This window comes from Monoraphidium neglectum (genome assembly GCF_000611645.1).
Source record: "Monoraphidium neglectum strain SAG 48.87 unplaced genomic scaffold scaffold00593, whole genome shotgun sequence".
NCBI lineage: Eukaryota > Viridiplantae > Chlorophyta > Chlorophyceae > Sphaeropleales > Selenastraceae > Monoraphidium > Monoraphidium neglectum.
Window position 1 is genome coordinate 1 of NW_014013035.1, and position 19440 is coordinate 19440.

Sequence of the window (19440 nt, forward strand, 5' to 3'; positions counted from 1 at the left end):
GTGCGTGTGTGCCCTTGCGCATGTGTGTGTGTATGTGTGTGCATGCGTGTGTGTGTGTGTGTGTGTGTGTGTGTGTGTGTGTGTGTGTGTGTGTGTGAATGTCTGCGATCCCGCCGAGTCAACCCACGAGAGCCCATACGCAAGAAATCGGGGCGAAACGCGGCGCGGGGAGCGTGCGGGGTGGGGCGCGAGGCGGCCGGGCGCGCGGCAGGGCCGCTGACATCATCTGCTGACGTCACACCTTGCCGGCGTCATACTTGGTGTTCAGTATGTTGTCCATGCAGAGCCTGTCGCCGTAATGCTCCACGGTGGGCGGGCGCATGTGGTCGTAGTAGTAGCTGTTTTGGGAGGGGGGGCGGCGGTGTGCGGGGAGGGGCCTGCGTGAGTGCGGGGAGGCGCCGACGGCCGCCCGTCGGGAGGGCCGCGCATTGCACCAAGGCCAAACAGGGCCACGCCCGCGTCGTGCCGAGCGCCCCCGCGGAGCACAGGTCCGTCTCCACGCGCATGGGCCCGGTGGGCGCGGCTGGCTGCGCGCGCGCGCGCGGCGCATGCGGGCGCACCCGAAGCGCGTCACGCGCTGCTGCAGCGCGGCGATGGTGGTGTTCTTGGCGCACTTGACGGGCAGCCGCAGCCGGCCTGGGACGAGAGGGCAGTTGTGGGGCGGCAAGGGCTTCGTCTCAAGGGCGGGCGGCGCCCTAACGGCTGTCTCAGGCATGGGCCGCGACGTGCACGAAGGCAGCCGCTCCCGCACTGACAGCCGGGCGAGGGCGTCGCCCGCGCGCTTCGCTGCGGCTGGCGCGCCGCGGCGGCAGGCAAAACAGCCCTGGACACGGCGCCAGTGCACGCTTGCGCCCTCATGCGGCACGTTTTGTAACACTCACACTCACCAAACTCCCCTCCCCCACACACGTGCACACCCACATGCACACCCACTCATGCATGCGATGGCACTTGGGGCAGCAGTGCGCCCACCACCCACCAACGTGCAGCAGGTCCTCGTCGGCGGCGGGGTCCGGCATCCTGTGCAGCAACCTGCTCGCCGTCCCGTCGCCGCCCGCGGCGGCGCCGCCGCCACCGCCGGCCGCGTTCTGCTTCTGCTGCTGCTGCTGCTGCTGCTGCTGCTGCTGCCGCTGCTGCTGCTTCTGCAGCTGCTTCTGCTGCGCCTGCTCCATGCGCTGGTGCCGCTGCTGCATTTCGCGTTGCTCCGCCACCGCGCGCTCCCGTGCCGCAGCAACGCTCTCTGGAATGCGCTGCTGCTTAAGCGCGTACCTGCTCGGGCCAAACGGCCACGCGGCGGCTAGCTGCGGCGCTAGCGGCCGCACAGGCTGCGGCTGCTGCGGCCGCGGCGGGGGCGGCGGCTGCGGGGGCGGCCCAGAGCCCTGGCGGATCGCCTGGATGGAGGCCGGCAGGCCACCCAGGCCTCCGCCGCTCGCCACGCCGCCGCCCGCCGCGCCGCCGCCTGCCCCACCGCCGATGACGTCCGCCACCGCCTCCGCGGCCGGCAGGCGGCCCGCCAGAAAGCAGGAGCTGAGGCGCGTGGCGTCGCCGCGCTTGCGCGCGGCGCGCAGGAGGTCCCAGGGCCCCGTGTGGTGGGCGTTGCAGTGGTCCGCCTCGCGGGCGCCTGGCGCGCGCGGATAAATGGGGCGTTTTGCAAGAGGGTATGGGAGCCGCCAGGCAGGGTTGAGCGAAAGCATACAACGCATCCAGGCGCTCAGCAGGCCCGGCAGCACAAGCAGCGGCAGTCGGGCGCGCCGCGCCCTGCTGAGGACTCCCGTCACAGCGGGCGGTCTGGTCGGCGCCTCACCGGTGCCCCAGAAGCCGCACAGCACCGCCTTGGTGTCGCACACGAAGCAGTAGCACTGCAGCCGAGGTGTTGAGGGTGGCGGGGAAGGGTTGCTGCCTCAGAGGCCGGCCAGCCGAGGTGCGATGCGGGCAGCATTCATGAACACCAGACCAGCACGCCGCCCATTGCTTGGGCCGAACGGCGGCCCCGTACGGCGCCCGCCGACGGGAGTACGCATTGCGCAACGCCCTTTGCTTGCGCAAGCACCACGGCGCGGCCGCTGCCCAGCACTGCAGGCGGGCAGGCTGCAGGGCCCGGATGGGCCAGCCCCAGCCGCACGGCCCCGCCCGCCCACCTGCCCACAGTGCCGCGTGTTGCTGGAGGCGCCCGCGTTCACAAAGGGGTGGTGCCCGCACTGGTCGCGCGTGTGCGGGAGGTCGCAGCGCACATCCTGGCGTGGGGAGCGCATTCACGGGTTGATGGAGCGGCTGGGAGCGGGCGCCACTGCCAGCAATTGGCCTGGCAGCAGCCGCGCATGTCGGCTTTGATGTGCGTGCATGAGTTGCATGCATGGGTTGCATGCATGGGTTGCGTGCATGGCATGCAGCGGCTGCGACCTTCACGAGCAAGAGCATGCCTGCATGAAGGCGCATTCATGGGGGCCACGCGACGCCATGCAGCAGCCGCATGCGGCGCCAGCACCAGCATGCCGCCGCCGCCCCCGCCTGTGCTGCGCCATCCACGGGTGGGGTGGCACGTCAAGCACACCGCACACCAACTGTGGACCGGGCAGGGCCAGGACTGCTCACCACGCCGGCTACGCCCACGATCGCCAGCTCCTCTTCCTCCCCCAGCGCCGCCTGCGCCCGCTGCCACGCCGCTCCCACGCCCGCGGGCGCGGCCGGCCCCGCGCCGGGCGCAGGGGCCGCGCCGCCCCCTTGCCGCGGCGGGCCCGCCTCCTCGGGCTCGTCCAGCACCACCACGTCGCTGTCTGGCGTGGGGGCGCGGCCGGATGCAGGCGCTGCGGGTGCCGCGAAAGGGCGTGCATGGGGAGGGGGGAGCGCGGGGAGTTGGAGCGCCCTGGAGGGCGGCAGCACTTGCCTGTGAGCCGCAGCGCAAGGGCACCCATTCGCGCTGCGGCAGCTCACCGGCAAGGGAAGCGGGTGCATCGTCGTCGCTGAGTGTGAGGTCCACGAAGAAGGTCATCGCCTCAGATTAGGCGCCTGGCGCCGGCTTTCAGGCTGGTGAGCGCCTGCCGCCCAGGCACAAAGGTGTTCTGGTGTGTATTGCACCCCCAGGCGGGGGGCGCTGCTTGTGAAAGCAGAGGTGCCACGCCTGCAAGGCTAGCGATACAGAAATATGCTATGTATCCTATGCGGCTGTGTAGGCCTCCTCCTGATGCCACATGAGGGCCTGGTGTACTGTGATTCTGGGCCAAAGAGCCAGAAGAACCGCCGTGGACCAGCCAAGACTATCAGAATCTTGGTCGACACATTTGTGAGACTTCGAAGCCTCGTGCCCTCCGAGTCGTGCTGCTCGGCCGAGCGTGCTGCGCTCTTCGCGAACAGCACGACTTCAAACACTCTTACTGACCCGCTGAACAATGTATTACTCTAGAAACCTCTGAAGTGTATGAGCAGCTGCCTTGCGTGTCCTCATTGTCTCCACTCCGGATTCGAAGTGATCTTGGCGCAAATCAGCGAAGTGATCATACTCAGCTGCACTGCATGGGTATGGGTCCGGGCTGTGCTTATGATAGGAGAAGCTGCTGAATTACATTCACTTGCAAAGCACCGATTGTCTGTGCGCTGTATGGTTTGCCTTGCAGATGCACGCGCAGGCGTACCGCTTCGCACTCATCCGCGTCAGGGGTGACTGCAGGTGCACTGGCCCTGCCTGATGGCAGCTTACAGTGCAAAACAGCACGGAGGAATTGGTCGAGGGAAAGCAATGCATTGCATTTGTGCATGATTGGTAGGGGCCAGGGCATGGCCGCCAAGAGTACTCTTCGCTTGCCACGTGCAAGGGATAGGACCCCGAGGCCTGGTGCGCGCGCGCCCCCGGGGAAGACACGAGTTCTTTTGTGCAGTAGGAGATGTCAGTGCGCCAATTGATCTGAACTGCATGTGAACGGAGTGTCAAGCAGCCCTCCCGCAGGGGGACAGGCTTGAATCCCGGTATGCTGCCATAGAACAAGCGCCGGCAGGAGGCTGTGTCAAGCCTGCAGCTGAGGGGGCCCTTGTTCCAGTGAGAATCAAGGCGACGGCCTTTGACCCACATGACACCGCGGCCGGCAGCACGAGGGGTTCACGCCCGTATTGAATGAACAGTCTTCCGGCAAGGGATCAGCGCTCAGGGCCCCAACCCTTCTCAACACAACCCCGCACCCGGTGTGGGGCCCAAGGCACTCTCCATTCATCGGCTCCGCAACCCGCAAAACCCCGCTTCTCAACCCTGTGTACAGCCCCTGAACGTGCGCAAAACACCCGTGTTTGGGTGCGCGTGGGGGTGGCGTAATCACGGAGGAGGCCTGAACAGGGCCATAAGTGCCACATGCCTGCGTACAACATTTCAAATCACTTCTTGCCTTTTGGCAAACCAAGACACGCGGTTCACCGCGTCTAGGCGGAGTTCAGTCCGGAGCCCCACGATACGGTACGTTAGCAACGACATTTGCGAGCGGGACTACATGTGCGAGCGGGAGTGCGCCCGTCCCAGCGCATGCACCCCTGCGTTTGCCGCATCATACTTACCATGTTTACTATGTGGCTTGTTCGCTTAGCCTCCCTTAGCATTGGCTTCAGTTTTGCCCACGGGCTTATAACTGCAGCCGCTGAGCCGCTTCTGTGAGTGCCGCAGCACGCACAGAGCACTGTTTGCAAATCAGCTTGAACAAATGAAATTAGAATGTTTTTGCATCTATTTATGCACCTAGCACCTCACTCATGCTGAAGATGTCAATGACCAAGTGGACTCACAGCACCGCAAGAGCCTCAAGGCGTTTGTGCGAGAAAGTATGGAAAATGCGCCCCCTGATACCACATGGAGACTTGTGCACGGGGAAGCGCCATTGACAGTGGCCAACCGCCGCGCTGCCCAACTTTATCCAGCCAGCCAAAATGAGCCACATTAAAATTGGATCCTGAGGTGGCATGGCGGAGGAACCTCGCTGCAGAGCAGTTCCATGCCCTGCACAGCTAGCTGTTACTGGTTAAGCCACACCGGGCTGGTGAAGGTTTGTGCCCCCTGTGCTAGGGCATGGCAACAGCCCTCGGCTGGAACACGTTCCAGCTGTTCTACAACAGGATTCGTGGAGATACCAGCCTATTTGGCTTCCAATACCTGAAAGGCGTGCGCTACCTGAGATCTTACTGCCCTAGTGAGGGCGGCGCCGCCGGTTACACCCACGGCGCCTTGCTGCGCGCTACCGCCGCGCGCGTGTGCACCCGTCGTGCGTGGGTAGGCATCGCAGGTGTAGGCGCAGTTGCAGCGGCCAGACAGCACATGCGGGGCAGCCGACTCTCTGGTCATGGTAGCAGGTCAAAGGTCAGAAGTGCTGAAGTAAGCTCCGCTGCGAGAATGCTGCCCTTGCCTTGCAACTGCGTGGCCAAAAGCGGTATGGCTGAAGGCGCTCGGCTTGATAAGCAGGTGGGCTTCCATGCGGCTCACCAGCAGCACGCAGCGAGCGCGACAGACGTTGGTGCTGCGCCACCGCAACGTTACCAGCAGTGGTCTGCTGGCAGACCGTAGCGGCGGCAATCGCTCTGCAGCAGCAGGCCAGCGGATCAGCGGGAGAAGTGTTGAGTTGTATGCGCGCATGCATCTGTCTGGGCTGCCAGCCCGCTCGGAGCCCATTGCACATAGGCGCCCAGTGTGCACGACAGCAGAGTCAGCAGCAGCAGTAGCAGCAACGGCGGCGGGGGCAGCAGCCTCCGGGGCAACGCGGCCATGCCCACTGATGCTGGCAGAGGCAGGTAGGGGGCCATAGCCGCGGTAGCCGCAGCCCGTCCGCACACGTGGGAGCCATGCCTCCGCACGCGTGACATAACGCGTGTTGGTGTACGCCCTCAGCAGCCATGCACCACATCAGAATGGCAGATGCCTCCCTGTCGGTTAGCACAGCAGGGGGCCTGTGCTGCGCACTCATTCGTGCTGCTGACCCATAAGTGACACCAACATAAGATGGTGGGCCTTGTGGGTGGAGTGGAGCAGCAATGCAGAGCGTGTCACGCCCGAACCAGTTTAGCTGCTGCTGAAATATCAAACCGATTATTCGAAGCACACTTCCCTACCAGCAGACCCCCCCTCGAAACCCCCCCCCGAAACTAGGGTTTTGCCATGTACCGCCCCAAAATTAACCCTGGCTCACTCTGGGGTTACAGCTGCAGTTAAGGCGTGTTAAGGGTGGTTAAGGGTGGTTCTACAGGGCACGAAACCTATAGGGTTGTCGATGTTAGTCCTTAAGCCATTGCACAGAATTGAACTGTGCTAATTGGATTCAAGTAATGCAACCAGAACGGCGCCCACTCCGTTGCCGCCTGCCGCCCGCTCGAGCGCGCTTGGACGTTGTGCAAGTAAGCAAGCGGCTCAAGGGGGCACCTGATGCGCCAGCTTTCCAACGCGCCTGCGCCTCGACCAGCTCTCTTGCAGTAGGGGCGTACCCGCCGGGACCTGCAAGGCGGTGTGTGAGGCGATCACCTAGGAAATTGTGCGTGACTCACCAGCTTTCTCACGGGTAGCCGTGGAGGAGGCCATCGCGCCGTTCAGCACTTTGCTCACTCCGTTGCCGCCCGCCGCCCGCCCGAGCGCGCGTGGACGTTCTGCAAGTTCGCAAGCGGCTCAAGGGGGCATGCACAATGAGGCCTGCATATTACAACCAAACCCCCACTAGTCTCGGGATCCAGCAGCGCGCACCTGATGCGTCAGCTTTCAAACGCGCCTGTGCCTGGACCAGCTCCCTGACAGTGGGACCTGCAAAGCGGTGTGTGGGGCGATCACCTAGGCAGTTGTGCGTGACCTAACAACTCTTCTTACGGGTAGGCGCGGAGGAGGCCATCGCGCCGTTCAGCACTTCGTGGTGGTTGGGATCAGGAGGCGGCTCACCAGCTTGCAACCCTGTGGACCCGCGAGCCCAAATTTTCAGGCCCATCTTATCAATCTATCATAGCGGTGTAGCCGGTAGCGTGCGATTCAGCCCTGCCGCGTTTTGTGTGTGACGACGGAATAGTGAAGTGTTTGAAGCGAATGGCCCGTGTATGTGTTTACGGTACTGGGATGTACCGTATGGCTCCTGCAGCACTTCCGGTTGGCTGAGGAATGGGAGCGCAGTAGGCCAGGCGAAGCGAAAGTGTGCAGTGAGTGGTGAGTGGTGATCTGCCACAGGTCACTATAAGCTCAAGTACAAGTTGATCGTGTGTTTGATCAGAGTGATAAGCCTTAGTTCAGGGTAAGCCATACACTCTGGGGACTTTCTGTGGCGTTGCTGGTGCTGCAGCAACACCGCATGTGATCACCTGGGCACTGGCCCACAACGCGTGCCAGCGCAGGGAACTCAGGAGTTAATGAGCAGTTAAAAATTGCGCTCCAAGCATACGCGACACAAATGGTTGATAACTCCACAGGTTCCGGACGTTTAGCCTAACCGCCCTCATAACCCGCCGGCGCTGCAGCAGTGACACGCGTAGTCACCTATGCACCAGCCCACAGCGCGTGCCAGCACGGGGAACTCAAGAGTTTGATAGAAATTGAATCCTGCGCCCCAAGCATGCGCGACACAAACAGTTGATAACCCCGCGGGTTCCGGCCGCGGCCCCTAACCGGCCTCACAACCCGCCGTTGCGCCGGTTACAGAGGGGGGTCCGCTGGTAGGGCTTTTTAAACCTTACCCACAGCAGGCACCTAAGCCCCAGCTGCAGCTGGTGTCTGGCTTCATGGTGCTGCCGCCGGCTGGCCTGCCCCCGGAGCAGCGGCTGTTCTGATCAATATCGCATGTGCCGCCAATGGCTGGTGCCAGCCCGCCAGGGGGCTGCCGCTTGCCACGATTACAGCCAGGTAACTGCCGTTGCTGGCACTGCTTGGTGGTGAACTGCCCAGAAACGCAGACAAGGGATGGCTGTGGCCGGCAGCGGTCACGGCATGGTGCCTGGAGCGCTGCAGTTGCCGGTGTGGGCAGGCCCTCGGCGGGTGGGCTGAAGCCGCCGGCAGGTGCTGGCGCTTGGGGGCCCGGCAGCGCTGGCCACCCGTCTCCCTGTGCAGCCGCCGCGCCCCCAGCTGTTAGCTGAGGAGGACGCCAGCGTGCAGGGCCCTGGCAAGAGGGGCCCCTGCCAAAGTCGGTCAACGCAGCACATACAGCAGCTTGCACTCCGGCACGCCGTGCTGAAGCAAGCAGCCACGCGGGGCCACTCGCGTGCAAGCCCTCTGGCGGTTGCAACAACATATGGTGTACAGCACGCGGCAGAAACAGATCAAGCCGTTGCCCTGCTGTAGAGCATGCCCTGCTATGACAGCCGTGAGTGCATCGCCCGGTGGGCCACTCGTTTGGATACATTTTTCCTGCCTACACAACACAACCACATGCACCTCAGGCTGCATTACCAGCACTTGTATTCATAGCATATTCAGCGATGGATTGTCGTTTGAGATGGGCGGCAGGCCAGACGGCGCGGAGGCCAGCGCCCCCACCAGATGGCTGTGCCCAAAGGCCAGCTCAGCAGATTCAAATTGGCACAGCTGCGATCAATGATCAAAAGCAGGATTGCTCAGGCGACCGCGTAACCACATGTCTTGGCGGTTACTTTGATGAATCGGGCCGCTGCATATGAATGGAGGGGCTCTGTAGCGGCCAGCTCGTGCGATGCAATCTCGCACCCTTGACTGGTGTGGCCTGGTTCGAATCTGGCCCAAGAGGCGGGTTGCGCACCAACCCAAGCGCGCCCGAACAGGGTCCTCACCCCCCCCAATATGCCATTTTTATACACTCACTGCGTTTTTGAAGCGCGAGGAATGCGTGGCAGACGATGAGTCTGGACGCTTGAATTTCCACCGCTCCTGGGCTCCTTGTAGGAGACTTCCACAACCATTGTCATACTCAAAACACTCATCTTCCACTTTCTACCTTGACCAGTACCAGCCTTCCAAAAGGCTAACTGTCAAGCGCCAAGCACCCTCCCCTCCTGACACCAAGGAAAGATGCGCACCTCTGTCGTTATCGTGCTGGCCCTTGTGGCCCTGATGGCCATGGGTGAGCTCTCACCGCGAGATCGTCGCCGGGATGCTTTGGGCCCCATCTCCCCGGCAGGCCTCAGCACACGGATCAGCGCCGGTGATGCTTATTGGTATTAATGAGCGGCGTTTCATGCACACGCTTTTCGGGGGCAGCAGCAACCATGTGCATATGAGGGGTGCCGCCAGCTGGCCATGGTGCGGCTATGGGGTGGCCCCCTGACGCCATGGCTGCCACCGGCATGCACCCCTCATGCCAACATGTCACCGGAGTGCCATCACCACTGCCGACCCCGCGCTCATAACGCAAAAATTCAATCAACATTTCTGCAGGCACCACCGCCCAGAACGCCACTGCGCCTGCCAAGGCCGCGGCCAAGAACGCGACTGAGACTGTCAAGGCTGCCGCTGAGAAGGCCACCGCCCCCATCGCCGCCGCCGCCGCCAACGGCACCGCCGCCGTCAAGGATGCCGCCGAGAAGGCCACCACCACCGTGAAGGCCGCAGTCGCCAACGCGACCGCCGCCGCCAAGGGCGCCGCCGCCAATGCCAGCTCGCTGCTGCCCGCCACCGGCAACGCCTCTGAGGCGAAGGCCAGTGCGCCCAAGAGCTCCGCCTCGACCTTCGCTGCCTCTGGCGTCCTGGCGGGCGCGGCCGGCGCTGCCATGCTGCTCCTGCTCTGAGCGTACCCCCCTGGGCCCCTTGTGTCGGGGCCGTTACGAACTGACCAGGCCCTGTTGTGGGGTCTGAATTTACCAACATGCTGCGCTGGAAGTCAAGTGACCCAGACCTCACTCGATGATTTTGGGTCACAATGGGGCTTGAATTCTATTGTTGAGCCAAGCTGTGATTGCTGCGCACTTCGCAACTGTACTTCACATGCAAATGCAAGCCCTATCTTGGTTGTCACAACTTGTCTTCAAGCACATGTGCGGGCGACGGGCACGCAAAGTCTCACACAATTTGTTGTCCCATTGAGTGGGAAACCTGTGGGCTGCGCTCGGTTTTTTACAATGCTACCGTGTTCACGGACTGGGTAACCAGTGGATGCAGATGTCCGATGCGGTAGTGTGTGTTAAACGGGCACTGGCAGGCGGCCCACTATTAATTACAATCCAGCGGCACTACACCAACTCAAGCCAGACAGCGAAACAAATTCTATTTGATATGCTTGGTGAGATGGCCATCTCAAGGGACATGCGGGTGAGAGTAGCCTACGCCACCATGGGGTTAAAAAGTACTGCACACGCACGAGGTACATAGCGAGCATCGCTTGTCACAAAGACCTGCACAAATGACGAATTGAATTACGCCTCAACAACCTAAGAGTAGCAATTTGCCATCACCATCTCACTCGGATCAGTCCCAAGCGTGGGGCAAGCAGTAGAATGTGCAAATGTATATCGTACCCCTGCCCATATTCATCCCACCGGGATTCGAACTTCATTCACCTGACAATGATGGCGAGGGGAAGCGACCAGAGTGGCGGAGGGATTTGAGCCCGGGCCACAGCAGGGTGTCAACGTTCGTCAAGTGTTCACAATTTATCTGCCCGTGCCTGTGCAGAGGGAGTCCCGGCGACGTTGAGGAAACGGCTGTGCGAGCAGTAAATATCATGGCTTGGCACAGAGTCGATTGTCAGAGGGGAAGTGGCGCTTGATCGATGTCCTGGCACCAGCGCTGGGCCCCTAGGCACAGCAGGCGATTTTGAAAAGAAGGCGGGACCGACCTGCACCAACATGGCAGGCTTCCATATGCGGCGCACTTGATTTAAAGCGTGTCGCAGTATCAAGACCACGCGTCAAGGGTCTTGCTCACCCGCGCTTTCTCGTGCTCACCACGGTGCCAGCTGGAGCCGGAGGTGCGGAATGCACCAGAACCTCTCGATCGCTTCAACATACTGTCACGCGCACTCCCTGAGTTGCAAGGTCTTCACCAGGTCTTGCACACTGTAGACACCACTATTCGCCTTCGCAGGGCACTGTCTGCAGATCAACCACCTTCCGAGCCAGCCTCCTCCGCAGCTTCAATGGCCTGCAAGTCCCTCCTGCTAGCCGTTCTGGCAGCCTTGCTTCTGGCTACCGCGCCGAGCTGCCAGGCTCGGCGTTCCACCCTGCAAGCGGCAGCTTCGCCTGCGCCTGCAGACCCGCTGGCGGCCTTCGGCGCGGCCATAACGCAGGTGTGGCGCAGCAGGCAGGCAGCAAGCGCTGCGCATGTATCCGCTTGTAACGCCTCATCAGCGTTTGCCTTGGCGCCTCAATCCTAAGGAGGCGCTCGTTGCGGGCGCCTCGCAGGCCGGGCACGTTCCCGCCTGGCTGCCCCCCGCGGCGGCCACCACGCGCCCTCACACTTCCATGCATCCATGCGCAACGACGCCCCCCGCAGACCATGTCCGAGCTCGCCAACGCCACCATGTCGGCCCTGGACGTCACGGCCAACCGCACGGACAGCCTCTTCGCCCCGCTGCTCAACCGCACCGCGGCGGCCGTCCCCAACGTGTCGGCCATCAACGCCAGCTCCATTGGCGCCGGCCTGAACTCCGCCCTGTCGGTGAGCAAAGCTCCTGTTACGCCCCCAACCAACCCATCTTGAACCCCCTTCCGCTTGCTTTGTAACGTCGGCGGGTGCTTCTTGCCTCGGCCAGGCTGCCCGGGGTGTGTGCAGCAGGCCACAATACAGGGGGGGGGGGCACCACCGCGTGCGGGGGGCCGCCCCCGACGCGCCGCTGCGGGGGCGCCAAGCAGGCCCGTTGATCCCTTGCTCTCTTGACCTTTAGCTCCAAAATTGCGGCCCCTCTCCCAGGGCATCTCGAGCTTTGTCAGCAACGTGACCTCGGGCCTGGGCAACGCCTCCGCGGCCCTCAACAACACCCTCCGGCCCCCCTCGACGGCGGCGCCCGCCCCCAGCAGCGGCGCCGCCGGCCTCGGCGCGGCCTCGGCGCTCGCGGCGGCCTCGGCGTTCGTGGCGCTGCTGGTGCTTGCGTGATCGCACCAGCGCCCTTTATATTAATTGTGAGCGCGACCGAGCGGCCGAACAGTGCCCTGTTGTCGTCCAACCGGGCGGACATTCACATCCATGCGTTGCTGCGCCACTGCTGCAAACACCCCGCACATACCCTACACAGTTCCAGCGATAACGGACGGCAACGGACGCCCCTACTGCCCCTACTGCCTCCTTCGCCTCTGGGCGCTGCCTTTGTTATCGGCGCATGCCATTCTTATCATTACTCCAATCGGCTGTGTGGGTAGAGGCATCTGTGTGCTTAACAAGGATCAAGACATTTTTGTAATTTGCAAATCAAGCAGCTTGCGTGGTCTGCGGTTGCGACCCAGACTATGCTGTGGGTGAGACGGCTGACGGGGCAGCGGCGATCACGGGGCTGGCGCCGCAAGGGGGGTTGCGAGCGTGCGCATTTAGGATGCTTTGAGATGGGGTCGCACGTTTTGGCGGGTCACAGTGAGTTGAATGGGGTTGGCAGCAGTTGCACACTATCGAATTCTATGGCGTCTGAGTACCCGAGCAGCAGCGACAGGAGCTGCCGCTGCATGCGGGGCACACTCTTGAGAAGGTGGAGGGGGTGATCGCAACGCTGGTGCCGGTCCGACTGGCGCACTGTCGCCGGTGCCTCGAGGCATCCAGCTGTACCTCTTCTTCCAGTGAATCCTCCATCCCCGCGCGCGCGCAAGGAAGGACTGTTCTGGATGGGCAGCAAAGCTGCCCTGAACTCGCTCCGCCTGCCAGCGACCACTGGGCTGGGACCTGCCCGCCCTCGCCCCACCCTTCAAGCAGTCGATCCTGCTGGACTGCTGCCGCGCCGCCGCTCCCCTTCGAGCACGCTGAGCTGAGCCCGAGCACCCCATCGCTTGGTCAGTCCCAGCTGCCGACGGTGCCGGGGGCACGCTGCGTGCGGGCGAGGCGCGGCCCCTTGGCCCACACGCAGTCTGAGTGCCTCAGGAGTCGCTGGCGACTGCGTCAGCAGCAACACCTCAGGGGACCCTGCTTCTGACGCATTTACACGCAACTTCTGGTTGCTCGCTCGTGTGCCACCAACGCGCACCGTGGAAAGGGTTGATGGCAGCGACGGCGCGCAAGGGTGCGGGACCGCTGGCGCGCGCCCGGCGCGGACGGCGGGCGGGCTAGGGGAAAACTGGGGCGCACAGGCAGTGGACGCCCCGGGGTATGGCAGCACACAGGGCCTCTTCTGTGGATCGATGAAACCGAAACAGGCACAATTCAAAAACGCCGTTCAAGCCGCCGCCGGAGGCCCGAGCGGCGCTCCCCACCTCGCAGACCGCGGCGCGGGCGCAGTAAGACGGGCCTGCCGGCGCTGTGGGCTCGAGCGGGGACGCGGCAACCATGATGGGAGGGGGGAGAGAGGGAAACAGACGACGACGAAAGCCGCGAGGCATTCCTGCGCTCAAGAATAGGCAAAGGTAAAAACTCAGCGCACTAGACTTGAAATAAGTCAAACAGCATGCAGGCCCGAGGGCGCCTCAACCCAAATAGCTGGAGGGAGCAAGCTGCTGCAAAGGGAAAGGATCTGATGGGGAACGCCCACCGCCCAGGCGCCGGGCCGCCAGGTGCGCCGGCGCCGAACACACATCAACGCCGCTATCAAAAGCGCCATCCAAATGCGCGCCTTGCGCGGGACCCACGCCGGCCCGCCCGGCAGCCGCGAGCCGCCGCGTCGCACCCCATGCACCCCGCGGCCCGCGCGCGGCCGGGCGCGGCCGAGGACGGCGGAGGGCGCGCGGCGGCGAGCGCGCCGCAGGGCCGAGAGCGCCGCGGCGCGCCTGGGGTGCGGGTGGGGGCCGTGGTGGTGCAGGGCGCGCGCGTGCGCGCGCGCGCTACTCGCTGATGCGAATCTCTACCCCCAGGAACTCCTTGACCTGTTCATAGGTGACGAAGGCTATGGCGATGGAGGGGACGACTTTGAGGTAGTTGGGCCACAAACCCTAGCGTTTGGGGGGTAAGGGGGATGGGGGTGAGGTGTGAGCATGTGTGTGTGTGTGTGTCGTGTGTGTGTTGTGTGTGTATGAGTGAGGGGGAGAGAGCGATCCTGCTGCTGGGAAGCGGGTGCAGGGGTTGTGAGGTCTGGGTATGGGTTACGAGCGGACGAGGAAGAGGACAGGGGCAGTGTTGCGTGCGCGCGTGCGCGCTCGCACGCGGGCTGAATGGGGCAGGAGAGTCCCCTGGGGTGCCGGCCTTGGGCCGCCAAGCATGGGCCGCCCCCATGCTGACGCCCATGCATTGCCAACCAGCACTGATGACGGCCGCCCTGCACCGCCCCTTCCACCTGTAAACAGAGGCCCGCTGCGCTCCCCACAACCTAGCACACGCACGCGCACACACAAAAACACACACACACACACACACACACACACACACACACACACACACACACACACACGCACACACATCAGCGTTGCAAGACACCAACCCGCCCAGCTGGTACCCCAGCTTCACCCAGCCCTGCACTCAGCCCCACCCCCCACCTTGAACAGCGCCTGCATGCCCTCCTCGCGGACTGTGCGCACGAAGCAGTCCGTCATGCCGCGGTATGCCACCACGCTGCCGTGGTCGCTGTGCAGCTCCCGCGCGCCCTGCCACCCAGACACCTGCAAGGCGATGTGTGTGTGTGTGTGTGTGTGTGTGTGTGTGTGTGTGTGTGTGTGTGTGTGTGTGTGCGCGCGCACGTGCGCGTTTTTGGCACTCCTGGGTGCCGAAACAGAGCGCGGAGGGCAAGCGCGCTCGTCCGCCGGGGAGGGCGGGCCGCGCGATCGCTGCTTCTCAGGTGTGCTGGCAAGGGTTTCGGAGCGCGGCTTGCGGGCCATGTGCAGCTCTTTTCCAATTTGCAGCCCCGGCACGCAGCACCGGGACGGCTGCTGACCCCAGCCCACTAGGGAGGCGCCCAATGGCTGGGGGAGGCGGAGCAGGGGCCGGAGCAGGGGGAGGAGCAGGGGGCGGAGGGGCGCCGCACCTGTAGCCGCCGCCGCGCGACATCAAAGGGGTACGCCACCGTCTGCCCCGTCGTGCCCGCCAGCGCACCGCACCCCAGCCGCGCCGCCACCTGCGCGTTCCGTGCCGCGGGGAGGGGGTTGGGCAGGAGGGCCGGCGCCAGACGTTGGCGGCGCGATGAATCACAGGGAGACGGGTCACGGCACCGCGGGTGGCTAGTGTGTAATGGCCGCTGGCCACTGCCGCGCCCCGCTGGTGCTCCCCTTGGGTCTGCGGCATACGGCACCACCGCCGCCAGCCCCCGCGTCTCCTGGCAGGCGCGCGCACTGCTTGCCGCGGAGCTGGCCGTCTGCGCCCATTCGCTGGGCCTCCCGGCAGCTCCCATCGCGCGCTGTCCAACCCCGTGCCCGCCAGCAGCAGCGCGGCCCCGACTCGGCCCCTTCCGACCCATCGCCGGCTGTCAATCGGCCGCACCCCAGGAGCCCAGGAAAGCTCGTGCTCGCGTGGCTCAAGAGACGCCCATCCATTGCTCTCCCCATGAGCCGCACCCCCAGCGTCTCAGCCTCGCAAGCCGCTACGGCCAACCCCGCGCGTCCCTGGGGCCCCGCCCTCGACCCAGAACCCCACAGCCCCCTCCCGACTGAAAAAAACCTCTCACCGACAGCTCCCGCTCGTCCCTCAGGCCGTAGTGCGTTAGCAGCGAGGCCTTGAGGGTCTCATAAACCCCAAAGTTGAGGCCCACGTAGGGGATCACGCCGATCACGCTCGGCAGCCACCCGCGGTAGAACGCCAGCGCGCCCTCCTGCAACCACACGATTGGCAGCAGGCGTCGGCGCGGGCGGCGCGGCGTCGACGCACGCGGGCGTGGCGCGGCAGGGCCCGTGCGGCGCGAACCGCGCGCACCGGGTTGCGCGCCGCGTCGGCGCCCTCTTAACGGCTGCCGCTGCGCGCCGCGTCGCACCCTGCCGCCTCAGCCCCCCTCCCGGCCCCCGCCCTGCGCCCGGCCGCCTCGGCTCCCCGCCTCCTAAAAACCCCCTTGCCCCGTGCCCACCTCTTTGAGGATGGTGCGCGCCGCGTGGACGATCCCAGTGTACTGCACGTTGCGCCCCTCCTGCACGGTCAGCCGCCCCCGCACCATGTCCAGGGGGTACGTGGCGCTCATCGCCACAATGCCCGCGCCCGCGCCCGCCATCAGCCGCAGCCCCGGCGTGAGGGCGCCGCTGCCGGTGGCCTCCAGCTGCCGGTCGGATATGAGCCTGTGTGTGTGTGTGCGGGGCCGGGGGCCGGAGAGTGGGGGCTGAGCAGGACGACGGCGGCGGGTTGTATTTCGTGCTGTGGGTTGATGCTGGTTTGAGGCATGCGGCATGGCCTGTGAAAAGACACGAGAGCCCGACCGCAACCGAGCAGGATCGGTCATGGCAGGGCCGTGCACGCAGCGGCTGGGCCGCCTCACGCGTGCCGCCCCCGGGCCGGCCTGCAGCCGCGCCGCCTCAAGCAGCGGCCGGCGGTCGGCGCACAATGCGCAAGGGCCGCGCGCCGCGCACCTGCAGAGCTGCTCGAAGGTGAAGAACTTCATCGCGCTGTTGGGGATGATGCGCACGCAATTGGTCCAGTTGCCCTTCATCATGCCCCGCATGCCCTCAGTGCGCGCCATGTGCACCAAGCCCTGCGGAGGGGGGCGCGGGCGCAGGTGGCGTGGGCCCAGCGCCTTTTCCCGACGCGCTGCCCGGACGCAACCTCGCGGCGCGCTGCGCGCGTGGTTCCGATAATGCTGTCGCTTTTCCTGCAGCTGCTGCTGCCGCCGCCACCTCTGCTGCCGCCGCTGCTGCCGCTGCCGCTGCCGCCGCCGCCGCCGCTGCCTCTGTGGCTGCCGCCGCCGCACGGGCCTTGCCAAGAGGGGATTGCCGCAATGGAACCCCATCGCGACGTATAGAGCAGAGGCTATCATGGGTTAACGAGGCGACCACGGCTGGTGCACCGCCGCCGACCTGCGGCCATACTGTTGCGCCCCTCCCTTCCAGCAAGCCCGCACCTGCCACACGCCCTTGTAGATCTTGTCATTGCCCTGCACTTGCATAAGAATTTTAAGCCTTTCCAGGGGGGCTACGGCTGTCCGAGACCTGCAGACACGACATGTGATTGTGCAAACAGTGGGGTGCTGCAGCGGGCGTCGGCAGCAGTGCGAGCAGTGCAGCGTTTCAACGCCGCCGGGTGTGGTGGCACGCTGCCCTGTCGTAGCGAGCGCGCTGGGTCGCTAAGTGAACTTTGTGCGACACTAGGCCTGCATGTCATGCAGAGACGGGGCTGGGACACTCACAGCCCTCCGGCCACGCCCCCGGCGATCAGGGACTTGACAATCTGAATGCCGGTGGGTGCTGTGCTTTTTTTGGCTTGTTGACCACTGCCTCCCTCCCCCGTGGACATACTCGCTGGCCCGCTCTCAAGTGCGTGTGATCTGATGATCGCGGCCAGCGGGCTACGTCTGAGGGCAGACAAATGGCAACTCCGAGACCGCTCGATACGCAAGGGCCAATTACGCACAAGCCAATGGTCTGGATGTCAATGGTGATGTGCGCACAGCAGCAAGCAGTGGGCACGACAGCGTTGCCACAGGGTTTCACGACTCACACCAGCACCAGGCAAACTCTTGTATGGGAGCCAACTCTTGAGTGTGTACGCCTGAGCGGCACACGGCTGTCAGCCTTCCTCCGCAATGGGGTGCGGCGACCAGCCGGCGTGCTGACAACGTCATGGCATGGGTCAAAGCGCATGCATCGACGCAAGCACAAACCCAGTCAAAGTGCTTTGCAGCCAGCACAGCTTGTCTAGCAAGTTGTTCAAGCAAGGCGTCCCCAACCTGCGAGCGGACGGCGTGCACCACATGTGCGTCGTTGCAGGGCAGTGGCATTGCTGACATCTGGTTACCACGCAATGCATGCGCCTGGCAGTACGCTCGTTGAGGAGCGGCAGCTGGGCCGCCTGCGATGCATGTGGCTAAGCGACCGCCATTTGCGGCAGCATTAGTAGGCGTGCATACCATTGGGGTGTGTTGTGTACAGAGATGGTCATCATGCAGTTGGCAGAGCATCTCACGCAAGGTCATCGTGCAACACATTTGACTTAGGGCAGCAGCTCAGAACAACCAATGCATTGGTCTAGTCTGAGGGTCATGGATTGGTGGTGGCAAGAGCCACCGTTTTGGGGTGATGCGCGGCGCAGGAGGGCCAGCGTCGCAGCAAGGTGTAGAGCTGTTTACTCGGCCTCGTCCTTGCCCTTCTTGCCCTTGGTCTTGGGCAGCAGCACGCCGTGGATGTTGGGCAGCACGCCGCCGGACGCGATGGTCACGCCGCCCAGCAGCTTGGACAGCTCCTCGTCATTGCGGATGGCCAGCTGGATGTGGCGGGGCACGATGCGGTTTTTCTTGTTGTCGCGCGCGGCGTTGCCCGACAGCTCCAACACCTCAGCGGCGAGGTACTCAAGCACGGCGGCCAGGTAGACGGGCGCGCCGGCACCGACGCGGGTGGCGTACCGGCCCTTCTTCAAGTAGCGGGCGATACGGCCCACGGGGAACTGCAGCCCTTTTGGGATGCAAGGCGGGAGCAGTATGGATGGGGGTGAGCGCCTGCATGACGTGCATGTGGGACACGACATTCAATGCAGACTTTTAATGGTGCAGCACTGCAGCACTGCAGCACGCCCAGCCTAGTCACTCCCAGAGTCAACAATGCCTGCAACTTGGCAGTGAAGAAACCTCATCCGCGGCAGACCGCACAGCAAGCTCCCAGGCCTTTCGTCAAGACTCTCACCGGCCTTGGAGCTGCGGGACACGGGCTTCTTGCCCGACTTGCCCTTGCCGCGGCCCGACATGGTTCAGTTGTTGGAGTCCGGTTTTGAGGGGTGCGAAGGTGGTATCGAATGTCAGCGGGAGCGTGTATGCTGCTGGAGGGGAAGCTTGAGGCCTTTTAGGCGGCATACCACAGCTCAGAAACGCCCCAGCTTCGTGCTGCCTTCCTCTGTAGGGCTCCGAGCTCGGTGGGCAGCTGCACGAAGCTGCTGCACTCAACATTTTGTGGGTCATAAGCCCCCGTCTCGCCCGAAGGAGATCCACAAACGCCTTTGAACACACCCAACTCCTCTCAACTCACACCAGCCAGCAGCCATGGCCCCCAAGGTCGGCGAGAAGGGTCCCGCAAAGAAGGGTCCGGCCAAGAAGGCCGCGGACGGCAAGGCCAAGAAGAAGAAGGTCTCCAAGGCCGAGACCTACAAGATTTACATTTACAGTGAGCGCTCGCCGGGGGTCTGGGGTTGGCCATGTTTCGAACGCGCAATCGGTGTCGTTGCTCAACAACAGGTGGTGCGTCAGCGTGAAAGCAGCGGGCAGCGGTTGTCTTGTGTAGTTGGAGCTGCCCGCCACTCCCTTATGTCTCTGTGCATGGTCTAACTCCTTCTGTTGCACAACCCTCATGCACCAAACCACT

At 63.9% G+C, this 19440-nt stretch overlaps 5 protein-coding genes across 5 annotated transcripts; 2 read left to right on the forward strand and 3 right to left on the reverse strand.

Moving 5' to 3' along the window:
- Positions 1-235: 235 nt before the first annotated feature.
- Positions 236-2989, reverse strand: MNEG_4313 (hypothetical protein; the record flags this gene model as incomplete). The annotated part of the gene is made up of 7 exons (XM_014047205.1): positions 236-338; positions 561-636; positions 980-1621; positions 1805-1859; positions 2139-2234; positions 2593-2804; positions 2932-2989. The coding sequence occupies 7 exons, from the start codon at positions 2987-2989 to the stop codon at positions 236-238; spliced, it is 1242 nt and encodes a 413-aa protein (XP_013902659.1).
- A 5982-nt stretch (positions 2990-8971) lies between these two features.
- Positions 8972-9687, forward strand: MNEG_4314 (hypothetical protein; the record flags this gene model as incomplete). The annotated part of the gene is made up of 2 exons (XM_014047206.1): positions 8972-9023; positions 9338-9687. 2 exons carry the CDS (start codon positions 8972-8974, stop codon positions 9685-9687), a joined length of 402 nt encoding a protein of 133 aa, XP_013902660.1.
- Positions 9688-11392: 1705 nt separating this feature from the next.
- Positions 11393-11989, forward strand: MNEG_4315 (hypothetical protein; the record flags this gene model as incomplete). Its single annotated transcript, XM_014047207.1, has 2 exons — positions 11393-11554; positions 11807-11989. The coding sequence occupies 2 exons, from the start codon at positions 11393-11395 to the stop codon at positions 11987-11989; spliced, it is 345 nt and encodes a 114-aa protein (XP_013902661.1).
- Positions 11990-13851: 1862 nt separating this feature from the next.
- Positions 13852-17039, reverse strand: MNEG_4316 (putative calcium-binding carrier; the record flags this gene model as incomplete). The annotated part of the gene is made up of 8 exons (XM_014047208.1): positions 13852-13959; positions 14500-14622; positions 14985-15074; positions 15621-15764; positions 16014-16218; positions 16507-16628; positions 16771-16848; positions 16995-17039. The coding sequence occupies 8 exons, from the start codon at positions 17037-17039 to the stop codon at positions 13852-13854; spliced, it is 915 nt and encodes a 304-aa protein (XP_013902662.1).
- A 1175-nt stretch (positions 17040-18214) lies between these two features.
- On the reverse strand, positions 18215-18829 carry MNEG_4317 (Histone H2A; the record flags this gene model as incomplete). The annotated part of the gene is made up of 2 exons (XM_014047209.1): positions 18215-18540; positions 18769-18829. The coding sequence occupies 2 exons, from the start codon at positions 18827-18829 to the stop codon at positions 18215-18217; spliced, it is 387 nt and encodes a 128-aa protein (XP_013902663.1).
- Positions 18830-19440: the final 611 nt, after the last annotated feature.